This window comes from Sceloporus occidentalis, unplaced genomic scaffold (assembly GCF_023333645.1).
Source record: "Sceloporus occidentalis isolate IW3139 unplaced genomic scaffold, rSceOcc1.0.p SCAF_169, whole genome shotgun sequence".
Classification (NCBI taxonomy): Eukaryota; Metazoa; Chordata; class Lepidosauria; order Squamata; family Phrynosomatidae; genus Sceloporus; species Sceloporus occidentalis.
In genome coordinates this window covers 1,218,373-1,237,138 of record NW_028317149.1, presented here as the reverse complement: position 1 = coordinate 1,237,138, position 18,766 = coordinate 1,218,373, and the positions used below count along the sequence as shown (strand labels likewise).

General features: G+C 38.3%; 1 protein-coding gene across 1 annotated transcript; it reads right to left on the bottom strand.

The window, feature by feature from the left end:
* Positions 1 to 2,601: 2,601 nt before the first annotated feature.
* LOC149279380 (caytaxin-like) lies at positions 2,602 to 16,652 on the bottom strand. The gene is made up of 10 exons (XM_089501279.1): positions 16,570 to 16,652; positions 11,549 to 11,613; positions 11,250 to 11,471; positions 9,701 to 9,886; positions 8,700 to 8,802; positions 7,792 to 7,923; positions 6,491 to 6,577; positions 4,908 to 5,006; positions 4,464 to 4,499; positions 2,602 to 2,641 (listed from the first exon to the last, which is right to left on the bottom strand). Exons 1-10 carry the CDS (start codon positions 16,650 to 16,652, stop codon positions 2,602 to 2,604), a joined length of 1,053 nt encoding a protein of 350 aa, XP_089357405.1.
* Between the last annotated feature and the right edge of the window lie 2,114 nt (positions 16,653 to 18,766).

Here is an 18,766-nt window from a genome sequence, read left to right as displayed (position 1 = left end):
AGCTTAACATCCCAATGCCTACATTTTAGAGGTAGCATCTAAATGTACTATGCAGGTATGGGCAAGGGTGGAACAACCACTTGTGCAAGACAGAGGACCAAGCTATTTCAACTGATAACCAAATTCCATAGGGAATAAAATCTCAGTATGCTACTATGCCTATACTTTTTTTTTTTAAGTCCTTTGCTACAATTCTGCCTTACATTATACTGTTGAGTTGCAGTGTCTTCTTAACCCACAGCCATAAAATTTGCAAGCATAACTTGCAACTTGGGTTTATTCACTAAAGAGAGAGATATGGCAGAAGAGTTGTGGTTTCTACTTCTTCGATCCACTATTATAAATGGCCAACACTGCTAATTTTCTCTAGCAATAAAGTGCTGAGTTGGCTTTGCATAATGCATAACTCAACGGGTTGGCAAAATCTCAGATTTTACTATGCATCACACGTGGCCAACCTTTAGTGCATATACCCCAAAGTCCTTAGTGCCTTCGTTCAATAACAAATATTAAGTGCTACTTGAAATTTGTTATACTTACTCATACCTTATTTCAAGGTATTCCAAGATATTGTGGAGAGAAAGAAATGTATCTGGCAGTGGGATAAACACTGTAACAAAACACGTAAGTCACAAAAGACTTGGTGCCATGACAGATGTCCTTCTGGCATAGACAACAGCTCTTTCTCCTTGTTGGTGACTTGTCATATAGGGGAGTTATGGAATGTAATAAAACATTATGGACAATCGACTAGCATATCGATGTTCACAAATGTATTGATCAGATTTGGTAAAAACCAAGCATTTCCGCCAGTAGTTAGATGGAAGTGTATTTTGTAATACATATATTGTCCAGATCTTAAAATTTTGTTTTGATAAAGTCCATGAATTCGACTAATGGAGGTCCAAGTAAATTCTTCATCCAACAAAGGTTGGTTTCAAAGGTTTTACCTTGGTGAATTCTTCTATGTTCATGGAATCACTTGCCTGATACATGTTCAGTTTGTGGTAGGCTAAAATAAATGGTTTCACAATAGTTAATGCAAACTCAGATCTGTACAGTTATGTGGGCTACTTCAAGAGAATGAGCAATCATGAAAGCTGGAAAAATGAATGATACAAGATACTATTAAATATTGGTTTCTTTTTTACAGTATGTACAAATGAGTGTGAAATAAATCAACATTAGTAATTAGGCAATTACAAGCCTGTAAACATTTTTCTTCATTTATTCCTAAATAAGGATGTAAATAGTTTTCTTGCAGAACATGCGTCAGTCAATTGTACAATGTATATTTAAAGTTTTGCTCATACATGGGCTTTTTTACAAAATACAAATCTTGTGCACTTCAGGGGCCTAATGTCACCCCTTTTTGATGAGCTATAATATTTACTTTTATAGTGTAACAAAAGTTGAATTTGTTAATTGAAGGGAAGCTTTCGCCATACTTTACTATGAATATTAAATCTGAAAGTAGGCTCAATTCATCATGATCATGAGTATTTCTATATTAAGTGATCCCAAATAATTACAAAATCTGGCTATATTCAAATATTCTGAGTATGTTTAAGACATGCCGTATTGGCCCGAATATAGGCTGCACTTCCCCCCCCCCACTTTAAGTCTTTAAAGTGGGGGTGCGGCCTATATTCGGGGTCTAGCGCCCGACGCCAGGGACATGCAGTTCCGGGCGCCGGGCAGGCAGCAGGGTTAGGATACAGATCCCCCGCAGCGGTGCAGGGGACCCGTATCCTACTCTCCGATACGCTCTGACAGCCTCCCCTGCCAGCACTTCCCACGGGGGGAGTGCCGGCACGGGAGGTTGTCTAAGCGCATCGGGTCAGACGTTCACCGGCAGCAGCGATGCGCGTAAACAGCCTCCGCTGCCGGCACGTCTGCACGATGTGCTTTAACAATCTCCCTTGCCGGGAATTCCCACGGGGGGAGTCCCGGCAAGGGAGATTGTTAAAGCACATCGTGCAGACGTGCCGGCAGCAGAGGTTATTTACACGCATCGCCGCGGCAGGTGAACGTCCACACGATGCGTTTTACCTCTGCCCCCAAGACTTACCAGAGCAGACTCCCGGGTGTCTTGCGGGGCCGGCGGGGGACATCTACACAATACGCGTATACAACTTCCGGTGCCGGCACATCCGCTGAGTCGGGGGGGGGGCAGAGTGGCAGCATATCTTGGGGGGGGACAGAGTGGCAGCATATCTCGGGGGGGGGAATGTCAGCATGTCTCGGGGGGGGGACAGAGTGGCAGCATGTCTATTAAAAAAAAAATTTCTTTAAAAAAGCACCAAACTTTTAGGGTGCGGCCTATATACGGGGCGGCCTATATCCGAGCCAATACAGTAATTACTAAATATGTTACCCTAATTTGACATGTTAAATGCATCTAAACCACATTTTTACTTCTCTCCGGTTTTCAGAGTGAATATAACCACAAATTTGAATTTGGTAGAAATGTCTGTTTCATTTGCAGAATTAGATGTATTTAACTAGTAGTGGAAGAGGGTCATTTAGTTATCTGCTGTTTATATAATACTAAGCCCATCAGATTTCATACAATAACACAACGGATAAATACATATTTTGTTACCTTCCTCGTTCGGAGCATTCTTGCTTCTCTTCTGATCTGTGTTAAGAATACAGTTAAGTTAGCAAAACTAACCATACAGAAGGGAACATGCAAACACTTAAAGCGTCTGGACGTCAAGTTTCTTGTTTAGCCAAAGAAAGCTCACAGAGAAGATGGTGCAAAGAGCATGGTTGTGAGGCACCATAAAGAGAGAGAAATGCATCATGGATCTTGTCTCGTAAGCATGTGTTGGTGGGGATGTCTGAGTGTGCTCAGTTGGTGTGTGGGCCTGACTGGTATCACAGCAGCTGGTTTAGGGCACCTGTAAGGGAGACCATAGCTTGGGAAGTAAAAAATTGTGAAGGCCCAATTAAAAGATGTTTGAAGAAGAATGCTAAAGGAAAACATTATCAGATTAGATAAATTTATATTTCAACTTGTAGTATGTGAATGAAGCCTAGATTTCTGCCATAAGCACCCATCTACTGAACAGATGATAGTTAGCTAGAATCCACCATATAAACCCCCACTCCCCTCAACACATGATCCTTAAAAAAACACAGGACTGGAATTAACTACCTAAAACCTTCACAATATCATGAAGAAAGTTGCGGTGTGTGTGCCCATGCACACCTCTGCCCACTGGTTCCTACAACAGGTGAACTGGCATTCACCCTCCCAAGGGTGAATAGAAATAAGGAAAGTACACTACACTCATATTTTTTTTTTATAAATCTGGATTACACTTCCATCAGCCAAGCTGTCTCTGAAAATGTATCCTTTTTATCTAAATCGTGTATTGTTTTACTACCTTGCACTATTCTGTGTGCTGTTGTGGAGTGAAATGAGCGTGTCATGTAGTGTGCCGTGAAGATTAAAAAAATTATACAAAAACTTGCATGTGGGGCATTTCTGTAATCTAAGAGATACAGTTGAGTGCATTTTGGTGGATTTCCCTGCGGTTGCATGTAATATGCGCAAACAATCCCAAAAACCATACAAAAAACAAGCGATTAATGTTATGGCTCATTTGCCAGGCATTAATGACCAACTGGTTGCATGATAAGTGTCCAACTTCTCCTAGAGAAATAGCCTGGGCTGTCTTCTCTACAAAAATATATTCTTTTGTATTTGTGCTGGTGGCCTTCACAGCAGTCCCAAAATGAAACACAGACATCACAAAATAAAATGTTGGAAAGTTAGGAAAAGGAAACAGACATGTTCTATTTTGTGCCCTGTAACTTCCAAAAAAACATAAAAACACCTATGCATGTTGGGTTTTTCAAATTCAGGACACTTAATATATTTTGTGGTATTTTGGTTTGGGGACTGGTTAACATCTCTGTTCATGAGTCTACTGTATGCAAAACATTGAACAGGCATGGAGTCCATGGCAAGACACCACAGAGGAAGCAGCTGCTCTCCAATTTAACATTGGTGTTCGTTTGAAGTTTGCCAAAGAGCACCTTGACACTCCACAATGTTACTGGGAAAATGTTTTGAGAATTGATGAAACTAAATATTCTACGTCCTTGAGAAAATTGGGCGTTCAGGCTTCCTGGTGTGCTTGTTACAAAGGATGTATCTGATCTCCTCAACTGGCCCATTTACACTATGTCACAGCCTACAAAGAATACTGTACTTGGTATATTAAGAGGCACTGCATCAGTGTTAGTTTCAGAGAGGGTGGGGGGACTGACTTGAGTGAAGAAAGGGGCAGCACCCAAGAAAAATAGACGACTGTATTCAAGATCTAATCAGGTTAAACAAATGTGGTGGCACAAAATATTGAGAAAGAACAATCACATAAATTATTCCATTTAAAATGCCTTCTCTCTCTGGCGTACAAAAGTGTACAACGAGGATCCGGGGAATTTACCGTAATCTCTTGGCATTCATTCTCTCTTCATCATACCTGCAGAAAAGCAAACATATGAGTGCATGTTTTTTTATGAGTTGAATCCCATTAATTATTTATTAATCATTTTTTTATTTTTTGCTATTTAAAAAACGTATAATTTAGTTTGTTTCCCCTCTACTTACTCTGATATCGCTGTGTGGATCACACAGTGATCATCAAGCATTGTTTTCCTGATTTAATTGTATAGAAATGTTAAATGTGGGATTTGGGAAGAAGTTTCAGATCTGCTTTAATTGTGCATTATAAAAAGCCACAATCGAAGGAGGTCTATGTGTATGCACAAGTGGACAATAACAATTAATAATAATTGCTTGACACACACACTTAATTAGGAATGTTCTTTAATTATGTTCTATAGCTACTCTTTGAGGGCTGGGATCGATCTAAAGAACACCAACTTACTGGAAAACACTTTCAGGAATATGTACGTTCTCCATAGGAATTATTTGCTCTAGTTCCTCCAGGCTGTGCACATATTGGATTTTGTTGATAAATTTCACACTGTCAAAGAAAATAGACAATTTGATTTTGATTAAAAAGCAAGCAGAACAATCTAATTATAAGATTATATCTGAATTATTGAAAGCACATATGTTCTATTGATTTCTTAAATTTTGCTTTGGCAATAACTTCAGACAAAGTCAATTTAAAATGTTTTCCATATGGCGCTATGAGCCACCAAAACCACCACAAAGAAGGACTAGGTTGATCTCTAATCACTTTTTGTTTGAAGCTAGTGAAGAGTCTTTACATGTTGGCTGCATCTGTCTACTAGTATTTGCTCAGGCCTAATAACCACTCCCGTGTTAGGCTGTGAAGGTTCAATTCATTACAGGTAACCTCAGCAGAGCTACAATCTGGAGAGGTTAGTTTTTAACCTGACCTAGTGCTAAATAGTTATATAAAAATAGATAAAAAAATACACCTGGGGCATGCCCTTTGCCTCTCCTCTCCCCAATTCCATGTGCTTGGGGGTAATACATTAAAAAAATAGGGTACCCAAGCAGCCCTTAAAATCTCAGAAACGAGGATGCCTTTTCCCCCCTCTTCTTCACCTCACTCTTTGTGCACAAGGAGTGACCCCCAGTGGGAAGAAAGGAGGGAAAGTGTGAAGGAAGGAAGGAAGGAAGGAAGGAGGGAAGGTGGAAAGTAAGGAAGAAGAGAAGGAAAGAGGGAACCTTGCACCCACAGCTGGCTTCTCCTACTGCCAGATTTCCCACACAGGCTGTCAGAACTGCTATCTTTCTGACAGCCTCTGCGAGAAAGCCGGTTACTTTAACAATGGCCACTTGACGTCACTATACAATAACTTACAATTAAGATTGGCATGTGCCATGCCTTAATATTTATCAGTTGTGTCTATTTATATTTTTTTTGTAAAAACAAGAAAATTCAATGGGGGGAAAAAAAGCTTTTGTCGATGCCAAACTTAATTTCTCACTTAAACGGACAAAAACTAGGCTTCCAAAAGGGCTATCAAGGCACTGTTTAGATGTTAGTTTACATAGCATAAAATTACAATTGCAGTACAATTTTTTATATTTTATTTTTTACCAATAAATTGGTTATTGGTGTATTGTTACTACCAGGAGGATATCTATGTAGATTGTTATGCTGCCAGTCCTGCTTGTGAAGTAGAAAATGACATATTAATCTTTAAAAATTAGGGTTAACACTGGATGATGAATTGCATTGACAAAAGATAAGGAGTGCATCGGTTGGTGCATTTAGTTAGTGTCCTGGATTGAACCGAAGTGCTACTAGAGCTTTAAATAAGTGAAACGTTTGGAGCTGGATCAGTAATGCCACAGATAAGATGATCTGTGATGTAACTGATTGTGTTATTAGTGCTGTCACCAGTGATGCCATTGGTAAGGTAACTGATGAAGCCATTAATGTTCTCATTTGTGATGTCACCAGCAAATGCACATGGGGTGCAAACTTAATTTTGAAGAACTTTATCATATATTTAAACCAACGTTAACCTTATAAACGGCCTAGAAATCGCAAGTACTGTGCGAATAAACCAGGATGGATGGACGATGATCAAAGATTTCAGGTTTTTCCTTAATCTGTAAGAAATAAAGTAAAAAATAACAAAACAGATTATTTCTTAATATAATTTAATATTTTCTGTGTGTGGTTTCTTTTTTTCTGTAAATAGTCTAGAAGGTTGCCATATGTGGTATGTATGACACTTACAGAAGGGAATCAATTACTCAGTTATACATTCCACATATTGCAGGATAGCACTATATACTGTAGATGCTGGTCAGCAACCTGTCAGATCTTACGTACTTAGCTGGTTTTATGGAAAACAAGGACATTTCTAGCTGTACAAACTAAATGGCAAAAGGGTTTTCTAATGATCAATTATTAGCCTTTTAGACTTAAACTTGGATTAACGAACACAACATTTACAACATTAGCAACGTCTGCACTATATTTCTGATCCATTTGATGTTACTTAAATTGACAGAATTTGCTCTCTCCCAGAAAGAGTTAAAATTATGAACAATTTTACATCCTACACCTTGAGTGTTTTTTTTAAATTATCATGCTTTAGTTAATTTCTAGATAAAAATGTCACCTTTTTCAGGCACGTTTCCTTTGTGGTTTTTCAAAATCGTAATTTGTGTGATTTTGTTAAACATTTTCTTAAAATTGAGAATTACATCAATAGTGTGGCAATACAGGTTTCTCACTTAAAGATAATGTCGTACCCGGTGTATTATTAGGTTTGTTATAAATGGATACTGAATGCTTCTGCAGATTGAAAACACTGACCCCTATATGTTTAATAAACACAACCTCAGAATAAAATGAATACGGTAATACAAGTTTAAATGTATGGCAGGAAGGTAATTAGGAGCCAGAATCCTTTTAGCCTCTACCCATACACTGGTCCTTAATTAGTAGGGTCTAAACTTCCAGGTATCAGCATAGTGCAGTAGAATGGTGTTTTGTTTGCTGGTAGATTGATTACACGAGAGTAACTCATTGGCTTGCTGTGTAAAACTACTTGATTGGTATATTAACACAGGTGGCAACAACATTGGCAAGTCCACTTAGTAGCCATGAGCTTCTTTGAAACTATCCAATGATAGTATCATCTCCGAAATGTGAATGCATGTTTCTCAGAAGTGACATTTTTTGAAAACATAACTGACATATGATTTGTCATTGTAATACCCAATTTTTTATGGATCCTTTATCATGGATCTGGCTCAGCTCAGTTATCGTTCTTAAATAATGCTTTAGTTTTGACGTGAACTCTCACACTTACCTCCTGTCAATCATTTGATAACACCTTTTCAGCCAACCTAACCCAGGCATTCTTCTTCGTGGTGTGGCGCCATTCAGGTATACAATCATGTAATCTTCTGCCACCAGCAGCTCCAGACTGCTAATAACATAACTAACAAAACAAAATAAAATCCAAGATATTTGTAGAACACTGCTGTCCACCGGCAGACTGACTGAACAGCATGTGGACATTAAAAAAGTAAAGACAGGGAATAACACTTTTCCTGTCTTTCCTGTCTTTACACATACCTGCATGTGTGTGCAGCCCGTTTTGTATTAAGATTGACTATTGCCCTGGGTTTGCCACTCCCCAGGCGCTCTCTGACAGTCATCTCTTTGGTCTTCTGTGCTGAATGGAGGGACATGACATCCCAGAAGGACATGCGGCACCAGGTACAGTATACTATGAAGACTGTGTCCCCCAATAGGACAATCCACAATCCCTAGACCTGCCATCCTATGCCTAGTCAGGCCTATGGCACCATGGCAGCAAACAGCCAGAGGACATGTATATTCACTCTCCATAACATTGGGTGCACAATTTTTTTTGTCCTGTCCAATAAGCTTTTCTGCTGGTTAGTTAAGTGCTGTATAGTATGTTATCTATATCTGGCTTTTGGAAGCTTAGAAAATGGAGATGTAGAAAAAAACCCAGTACTGTTTCTAAGACCCCTTACTCTCATCTTGTCTCAACATCTGCATGCTATGTATACATCTACCTAATTGCATTTGACAGATGGGAAAAAGAGGGACAGTTGTGGCTTTATAATCTCACATTACACCTTTTCTACATAGTAAAGCACCAAAGATCGTTATACTGTCACACCTGCAATGCTTTTGATTGAGGTATAACAACTCATACATGCATTAAATTCCATTTGCACTTACAGAAATAGATTTTCCATGATGTAACTGTAATCTGGACAGTTGCTATCTGGGAGACAACAGGCTGCAAATACAATTATGGCATTCAGACCTTCTCCGTAGTATCCTACACAAAACAAACAGTAAGAAAAAGAGATAGAGAAATGTATATAAAAGTTAGAGAAATGTATATTACTTGTGGCCAAGGCTTACAGCATGGGTAACATAGTAAATCTTTTGACCAATGTGTAATATACAGTACATTCCCACCAGGTCACTGATTTTTTTTTAATTCATTTTATTTTTCTTTAACCTTAATTATTAATGAACCTTTTAAGCTCTATTCTAAATCAAAGCGATATTGAAGCCTCTCAGTATCAGAGCTATGTTCAAAATCACTTGCAAGGATCCTGAAAATAGTCTTTGATCAAGTGCCAGGCAGCAAAGAATGCCTGGAGATATATGTTCCTCGAGTACACGGGCGGCCTATAACAATTCAATCAGACAATGCGGTAGTAGCAGCCTACCTACAAACTGGGGAAAACATTCAGTATGATCCACTATGACAAGTATATGACAAGATCATGTCATATATATGACAAGATCATGAATCGTATCTACTCTATATCTCAGACAATCGAATTCTGCCTGAAAAAAAAGTTTATTGTTTAAGTTCACTGTACAAAAGGAACCAGCAGAAGATATTGGATGCCCAATCTGTGTTATAGTCAAGCCTACTCTTTTCTATGTCCCACTTGATCAGTATCAAACATGTGCATTATCATAACGCATTTTTTGCAAAAAACTGGATGATTTGTGGAGCTCTTACGACTGTCAAGAGGTCCAACAATGATTTTTGTAGACAGATGCGATTTCTTATTAAAAAGATAGCTCTGGCCTCAAGGAGTAGGGATTTTTCCATTGATGGTTTGGGCTAAATTATCAGCAAGGAATAATAACTAAAAATGGAACACATTTCACATCTGGTTATGTATAATTTAATAATTTTTAGGTAGGCTAATTACCTCCATGTGTCACCACCTTCATGTAAGGTTTAATCATTTGTAGATCTATTCGATGTTCCTGCTCTCCGATTATGACAGTCCTCCACATCCGTCCATTGGTGGCTCCACCTTCTTCAGCGCCTCCATCTCCAAACAGATCTGCACTGTCCCCTGGCATATTCTTGGCATTTGCCACAGGTGTGTCATCTAGGAAGAAGCAATGACAATTTTGCTAAATGAATTAGAAATGTTTCCTAAAACTTTTCTCTAAACTTTTGTTTGTATTAAGAAAAATAACAATAAATCCACATTATATATTCCACAAAAGCATTTTTGAATAGAAAAGGTAACTTGTGAAATCATTTTCATGCACACTATAATGTTCCTTCAAAATTGCTAAGGATAGGGTTTTTTTTGATAAGCTACTAGGCAAAAATTCTTATTAGGTTCACATCTACTTTTTGGAAGCCCCCACAAACCTGATGCATTACATAGTAAGGTGTAAAAAGACATTGTTAACTCTATACACATCTAAACAACAGGTACTTTTAATAAATTATTTATACTAAAAACTGGGGCTAAAAGTTCTTATTTTATCTGCTGAATTAACAATTGTTCAATTTTTTTTTTAAAAACAGTGGTTAAATCCAACTCCAGTTTGATGGGTTGAATTATGGGTCGTGTGTAGGTAAGGGAGAACATGTAAGGTATCTAACAGGTGCACACACACCATAGATTGAGAAACCTACAAGCTGTGTTGAGGAGACCCAATCCCTCTTTAGGTTCTAAATGTGTGAAATTCGTACACTTGTATCAATAAACAAGTAAAGGCAAGGTACAAGTTTTGCTCAAAACAATCTTGTTGTACGATAGGAACAACTAACCATGTCTGGTTAAAAATATTAACGTAAGTTATTAAAGACTTCTGCCAGCTTCCAAGGGCTCAACTGGATGCCCCCATATGCATAGACATATTTAAATAATCACATAAATATATTCACACAAGGACTCTCTATCATATGTTAACCATCACAGACATACATAGACATTCATACTCATATATACATAGTGACAGTCACACATATTATTTTTTACATTTGCACACAGTGTCACACACTACATACACAATTGGACTTTTTATATTATTGTGTAAAGTAGATGGAGCAAATATGTGCCATTTTGGGCAAGAACTCATTCGGCTGTTCACTCATCTAATTCTGGTAAGCACCACTCAAAAGAGCTTTCTGAGCCCATTAACCCTCCAGGTCATGTACACTCCCCAAACCTAAATCTCCCATTTGTCTTTGCTCAGACAATGTTTCCATGCTCTCTGTCTTGTATAGCATACGTTCTAGGTTGTAGGATTTTCAAGATAAATGTAACAATTTAATAATATTCACATTGTATTCTTTGGGGTTTGTTGGTGGTGTATAAGTGCTCGTCTCATAAAGCTTAGATGTGTTTGTGAGTCTGAAAAACTAAGGAAACAGTGCCATCTAGGTATTATTGCTATTACTGATAACACTGAAACCCACACACCTTGCAAGTGACTGCAAAAAACACTCCTTACCTTCCCATTCCAGCTCATTTCCATTGCCCAGATACTCTAAAGAATCAGTTTCATCTGGGGTCTCAATGTCATCTACATTAATGTCCAGATCGTCTGGGGTATCCAGCAAGTCATCAGACAGCACAGATCCCTCACTTCGGTCAAGGGAAATGTTAATCTCTGGAGCCACAAGAGTCTTTCGTTTTCGATGTGATCCGTTGACATTTAGTGTGCTTGGCGGAGCTGTGTGAAACATGCATAAGTTAATGTGGCGTCTTTGGACCCAGTCGTGAACAAGGTATATACTTGCTGGTACTTACAAGATGTAATGTCATCTTCTGTTGGGCTACAAAGAGTGTCCATCCCTGTATCTTCAGGAAGGGGTCTGGTTAGCAGCAGCCGCAGAGACCAGGAGAGAAACATGGGGTAAAGTTATTTAATACTTTATAGTATGTCCTCTTACTGTACTTTTATTTAGCAAATATTATTTATATTTAGATATATATACAAAAAAGAGAAACAAACAAGTGTTATGATAAAATATGCACAATATACAGTCTGCATCAGTTCTCTTGTAGTCCTAGGTAAAGTGGGATTTTGCCCAAAACTTCCCTCTGCAACTTGACATTCTATCCAGCCTCCTAGGTTGTGATTGTTGATTTAACATCCTTAATTAAACCCTGGTAATATGCAACCAAAATAAGACTTGACTATTTCCCAATATATTATTGTTCCTAATAGAATAAGGTCTGAACTGTTTGTAGATAACTTTTGTAGGTAAGTTTTGTCCATTATGTGTACCGTCATTTCTATTTTGTTTCTACTCCCACCATACTTTTATGTCCTCTTGTTATTTCTATGACTCACAGGAGCCACATATTGTCACAAAAGTATCAAAATATATATTTTTTTTTTGCGACAATACTCAGTTTCACATACGGTAATATCCTCTTAGTGACCAAAGTTTGGCTAGGAAAAGTACTGCACTGTAAATCACATGGGAAAAGGGAACTAGGGACATCCAGGCAAAACTTTATATAGAATAAGAAAAATCTGCTCAGTAATGTAAGTACCTGTAAATTCATTTTACCTGCTTGCAAGGCAATTACGCATAACTACCAGGTCATCTACACTCTTGTACTTTCAACTGCAGGATCATATGAAAACAATATTGTACATACTTTGATGCCATGCTAGCGAATTTGTTGGCACATACCAGTGGGGAAACATTTGTGGAAATGGGTGCAAAAATAGTCGGTTTCCTTTATGGTAGCATTATAAATTGTACGTCTACACAATCGTTTCCTGTTAACAACAACAAAGGATATCCTACCAAACCAAACAGAAATAACAACATTTGATATTTGTCATATATTTACAATGAGCACAATTATTTATCTACAGCTTCCTGTTATAGCGCTAAGAGGTGGTAAAAGCTTGTGGAGGCCTTGTAGCTTGTTTTTAGGAAATGTAAAGAAACATGCATTTGATATCATTTAGGTAACAAGATAACCTTTGTACCAGGGCCTAAAAAACATTCATGATGCTCTGATTCATTATTCACTGGGTTTCGAAGCATACCTTTTTTTTTTTTTTCTATTTGAAAGCAACTGCTGTTTTGAATTCCTCTCTTGTCCTCTCAAGAATGCAAATCGTTCAACATTTAATTCAACAAAAATGGACCCAAGCCTACTAGCGTTGCTCTGTCATGTCGATTTGCCCATAAGGCACTTGCTCATTGCTCGTACAGATCCTCTGCACAATAGGACGCTAATGCCACTGCGAACGCATCCTGGATCAAAGCATCGTACCAGAGCTGACGACAGATGCTAGCCTCATACTGGAGATTCAGTAGCTCCTCCTTCAGTAACAGCATAACCCCAGGTTAGGAACAGCAAGCTGCTATGTTTCTACTTAATCCGAAACACAGATCTTTAATGTGGACATAGAAATGACCAGTTAGGTGAAGGTATTAACCCCTTAAGGACAATGGGCGGTTCCTAAACCCATTGAAAACAATGCATTTTGAGCCCGTACATGTACGGGCTTTGTCATTAAGGGGTTAAAGGGACCGTCTTTCAGTGTTAAATAGAGGCTGCCCCCCATCTCTGCCCTCTGCTTGGCACCAAAATACATCTGTCCCATTTTTCCTAGGAGTTCAGATTGTATGGTAAGTAACTGCTAAAGTCAAAATAATGTGTGTACAAACAGCAGAGAATACATTTACAAATAAAAAATTGCTAAATAGGATACATTATATATATATATATATATATAAACAATAGGTTATATACACCTATAAAAAGTCGTAAAGGCACACTCCAGCCATCATATGCGCTGTAATGCATATATTAGCTGCTTGCTCACTTTAACTGTGTGTGCTCTCCACTTTCCCCATCCCCCCGAAAAATGCATTTAATACACTTATCCCCAGTGCTGTTCAGACCCCATGTGATTTTCAAAAGCCAATTAGAGGCAAATCATTTTGTGATCTATGCATGTGGGGTATTTCTGTAATTTGGAGATGCAGCTGAATATAGTTTGGTGGGTTTCTCTGCAGTTACATGTAATCTGTACAAACAACATTATGGTTCCCTTTGCCAGGGATTGGTGACCAATTGGTTGCATGATAAGTGTCCAAATGCTCCTAGTGAAATACCCTGGGTTGTCTTCTTTCCAAAAATATATACTTTTGTGGGGGCATTTTGACCAGGTAGGGTGCTAAACAGTCTCAAATGAGGCATAGGCATCACAAAATAAAAATTAAAAATTTCAAGTTTGGAAAAGGGAACATGCATGTTCCATTTTGTGCCCATTTACAGCTTTACATGTAATCCCCTGCTTATACAAAAATACCTGAACTGGAAAATATATATCTAACCAATGAGAATTTAAACCCTTAAAAAAATAACAAACGTGATAGATCGTTAGAGTCAGTTATGTATTTTTTTCTCCGATATGACCTCTTTTAGGTAGGGACAGCCTTAAGCATTTCGCCTGTATGCCAAATTTCCCACACTACACCAACTGAGCATCAGAGCGACAATATGCCACAAATGTGGCGGGAGCGGGTGGGATTGGCCACAAATGTGGCGGGAGCGGAACACCCACATTGCGGGAGTGGGCGGGAGCGGGATTAAAAACAGCGGGAGCGGGATTAAAAAAGCAGTCCCGCGCAGGGCTCTAGTGTAGACCACACTTCCACTGGAGGCTGAAGCAATGGAAACGTCTCTGTTGTGATGAAGCACGCTTTCGGAAGTCTGATGCACGAATATGGGTTTGGTGGATCCCAGGAGAACTACCAGAATGCATAGTTCTACTGTAAAGTATGGTAGAGGGATAATAGTCTGGGGCTGAGCTAGGCTCCTTAGTTCCCTTAAAGGACAATTTTTTTTATAATAGTATGGTTCCAATTGTGCACCAGTTTGAGGAAGCCCTTTCCTGTTACAGCAACACTGTGCCCCTGTGCACAAACCAAGGTCCATGACAATATGGTTGGCGAGTTTGGTGTGGAGGAATGCCAGTGGCCTGCACAGACAGAAACCTACCCTTAACCCCACTGAACACCTTTGGGATGAATTGGAATGCCAATTGCGAGCCAAGCCTTCTTATCCAATATCAATGCCTGACCACACAAATGCTCTTTTGGCTGAATGGGCATACATTTCTACAGACACACTCCAAAATCTTGTGGAAAGCTTTCCCAGCAGAGCAGAAGTTGTTATAGCTCCAAATGAGGGCCCCACTCCATTTAATGTCTATGGTTTTGGACTGGGATGTCCACCAAGCTCATAGAAGTGTGATGGTCTGGTGTCCACATACTTTTGGTCATATAATCTATATACACATATATACATTTTCACTGTCCGTCCCGGATGCCCAGGTGGTGTGATGAGTGTCATTAAATTTATATTTCATTGACCACTTAATTGTCAATTGACTTCTATAAAAGCTTTTTTATGGATGTCTGGTGGGTTTTTTTCTATGCATTTTACCAACACTGCTAAATAGCCCATTTGTTTTTCGTTCTGGTGGCATTGAATTAATCCCACGATTTTATGTATTGGACTATAATAGCGTTACATGAGATGCTTGAGATTCCCTCTTTAGGTCACGGACATGAGATGTATTCACAGCCTTGTAATTCTCCCATGCAGCTGAAGCTCACAGCTGCTCATTAATACATTTAGCTTATGAATGACTTTCATAGCCTCTCTCCTACAACTAGACACAGGGTTATTCAACCTCAGACAGAGAACAAATAGGCATTTTATCGCAGCTGTGTCTGATTCATGTATATATTTTTCATTGTATCTAAAACATGAAATGAAAAGTAATGGTTGAGAAATATTAGAATTTTCTTTTCAAATGAATATTTGAATTTGTATTCTTCAAAAATTGTAAGTAGCACAATGTGAGCCCAGGTAACTGCTTTAAGAGGGCTATATGATACATGAAGTGTACTGTCATTGTTGGCAATATGAAGTGTACTGTCCTTGTGGGCAGTGATATATGAAGTGTATTGTCCTGGTTGGCAATAATTAACAAATGCAAAATATATCAAATTTTTCAGGGCATGGAAAGGGGTTGGTGGGATAGATGCTACTGAACAGTATGTATTGTGAACTATAACTGTAAAGCATAGATATGATCTCTAGCACGCCATATGCTGTATATGATCTATAGAGTTTATTGGTTTAGGATTTTAGTCTCTTTTTGTTTAGATCAGCTCAGAGAGGTGCAATTGCAGTCTTCTGAGACCTTAGTATCGGTTGGCAAAGACTATTATATATCAGGGTATTTGGAGAAGTCTAACAGAGCAATGTCTACTTAGTTGAAGGTATGGGATCAAATCCATGTGGTTGCAAACCATGCTTTAACCATTTTTGACAGTTCTCCCCAATAATCATATCTCATACACGCCTTTAACAAAGAGATCATTAAAAAAAATGATTAGTAGTATGTGAAATTATATGGCGATCATAAACTACATAAAAGAAGTTGACAACTTCATAAAACATAAACCCCTATTATGGAAGCAAAAGGTAGTTTTTACATATTTGAAATAAGCATCAGACCCTGGGACTGGTATTAGGGAGTCAGAAGGCTGATAGACCTTGATGCCTGAGTACCCCACAATTAAGTAAAAGCCATGTTAGTTGATGTGTGAGAAGACAGTTAGAAAATAAGCAAGTGTCATCTAACCTTCCGTGGAAAACCATCATGACCTATAAAAGTCATAACGTAAGAGGCAAAGATTCTACCAATGTTTACCAACATGCATGTGACATTTGTTGTTATAGACCGAACATTCAACATATTTGAGTGAAAGACAGTGTACCTGGGGAAGTCCTCATCCTGCCATTCCTCTTTAACCTCCACATCTGCATTTTCCATGCGTAGGGTGGCTTCTGTGGTCCCCATTGTCCAATATGGTAAAAAGCAGGACTCAAGAGTAATACAAAAACGTCCTACAAAATAACACATAAAATGTAGAGTTCTTAGCATGGTTATCCTGTTGTGTTGCATATGGGAGCTTCCCCATATTTTAAATGTAATTGATCACCCTCTGTGATAATAACTTTAAATGAGAATTGCATACCAACCAGGTTCATTACAACTGCCTTCATTCTTGACAAAGAGGTTTTGAGAAATTAAGGGAACTTTACATGTAATCCCCTGCTTATACAAAAATACCTGAACCGGAAACTATAATGAGAATTTAAACCCTTAAAAATAATAACGAACATGATAGAGCGTTAGTCAGTTATGTTTTTTTTCTCCCATATGACCTCTTTTAGCCAGGGACAGCCTTAAGCATTTCGCCTGTATGCCAAATTTCCCACACTACACCAACTGAGCATCAGAGTGACAATATGCTTTGAAATAACTTACTGCCATCTGTTGCATCTAGGCTTTCCATCCTTTTTGTTGTGTGTATTTGTTTGTAGGCTATTGTTTGATATGACATTGAAATCAAGGTTGCTATTTGGTTAGTGAAATATTGTATAAACATGGATCTAAGATCCGACTTACATACATTACTTCAGAGCAATGCTCAGAAAATCGTATTCTCACAAGACAGGTTTGCTGATGGTAAAGCTCAACCATGAAAGATGTCTCTTCATGCACATAAGTAAACACTATTGTATTTCCCGACTGGTGTTCAAATTAATTGCAGAGGAGATTAACCTAAATACAGGAAATATATATACTCTTGGACATCCATCTGTCTTGCTTTGCATCTAGGACTATATCCTAGATGTTTCTAATTTTGGACAAAAAAAAAGCCACATTTATGAAGACGGGAGGTGGGGAAAAGAAATTCTCCATCTTAAATAGAGATTAACCATCCTGATTTATTTGTTCCGTAAATCTGAATCTTAGATAACAGGGCAGATTGCACATTTATTATTTACTGCTGCAACAAAATAGTTGCGCAATCGATTTCTTTCTTGCAAAACAATACTTGTGTTTGTGACAATCTCCATATTATAGTGTATTTAAAATGATAGATATTTATTATTCTATTTTTTTGTATTCTTATCACATATGCTTTCCAGTAAAATCATGCATTAAAATTTGAGCAGTATAAAAATACTTTCGATGAAACAAAAAAGTTAAATTCAAAACGACAATTGATACTGCAGATTTCCCGCAAAGTCGCGTTAATAAGATGGGTTAAACACACTTTTTTTGTGTAAATACATATCTAAACAGATTTTCTAAAATGCAACCCGTTTATGTGCCAGAAATAACGTTTCCAAACAGGTGGCTAAAAAGCATATAATAAAATATATCTGAAATTATGTATTTGTTTTTTGATCACGTATAACAGACATTGTTAATATCGACAATGCAGCTACTTACAGATTAAATGCCTTAACAGTCTGAAATGTCGGTCTTCATGGATGTGATTACACAGGAATGTTTCCTATGTTCTCTTTCTCACAGGTGAGCATTGTTTTCATACTTTAAACCCTGCAGAATTCCTGGCCGCTTCTAAACACCAGTAAGCCACAAAGGATGGATAACAGCCTCATCCTTGGAATGTGTTGCATGAGATCACACTGTTCTTTCCTCCTTGCTCCTTGCATTGATGCTCAATACCGTGTACCATCAGGGTTGAGGGCATCAAAGGGTTATCAGCTGATGAAGCATCTATTGTGTATGTGCAATGGATGAGACGGGAAGGAGAGGGGAAGACGAATGGATGGTGGGGAGGGGGATTTCTTCACCAGCTCCCATCCCTCCCTTTTCCGTGCGGATTGGTTGAGAGCTAACAGCATCCCTGAGAAAAGGATGTCTCCTTTCAAGAAGGAGCAGGGAAATAGGCCTTTAAACATTACATTGCTGCAAAACCATAAAATACGCTAGTAAATCTGTGCTTATCGTAAAGAGTGTAGAGATGAAAGGAGCATTCTATTTCTAATTAATAAATAAAACTGATATTTGAAATAATATACACTTATTGAGCAGCCACCATTGTGCAGAAGTATCTGTCTTGTGCTCTGTAGTGGCACAATGCTATTTCTCTT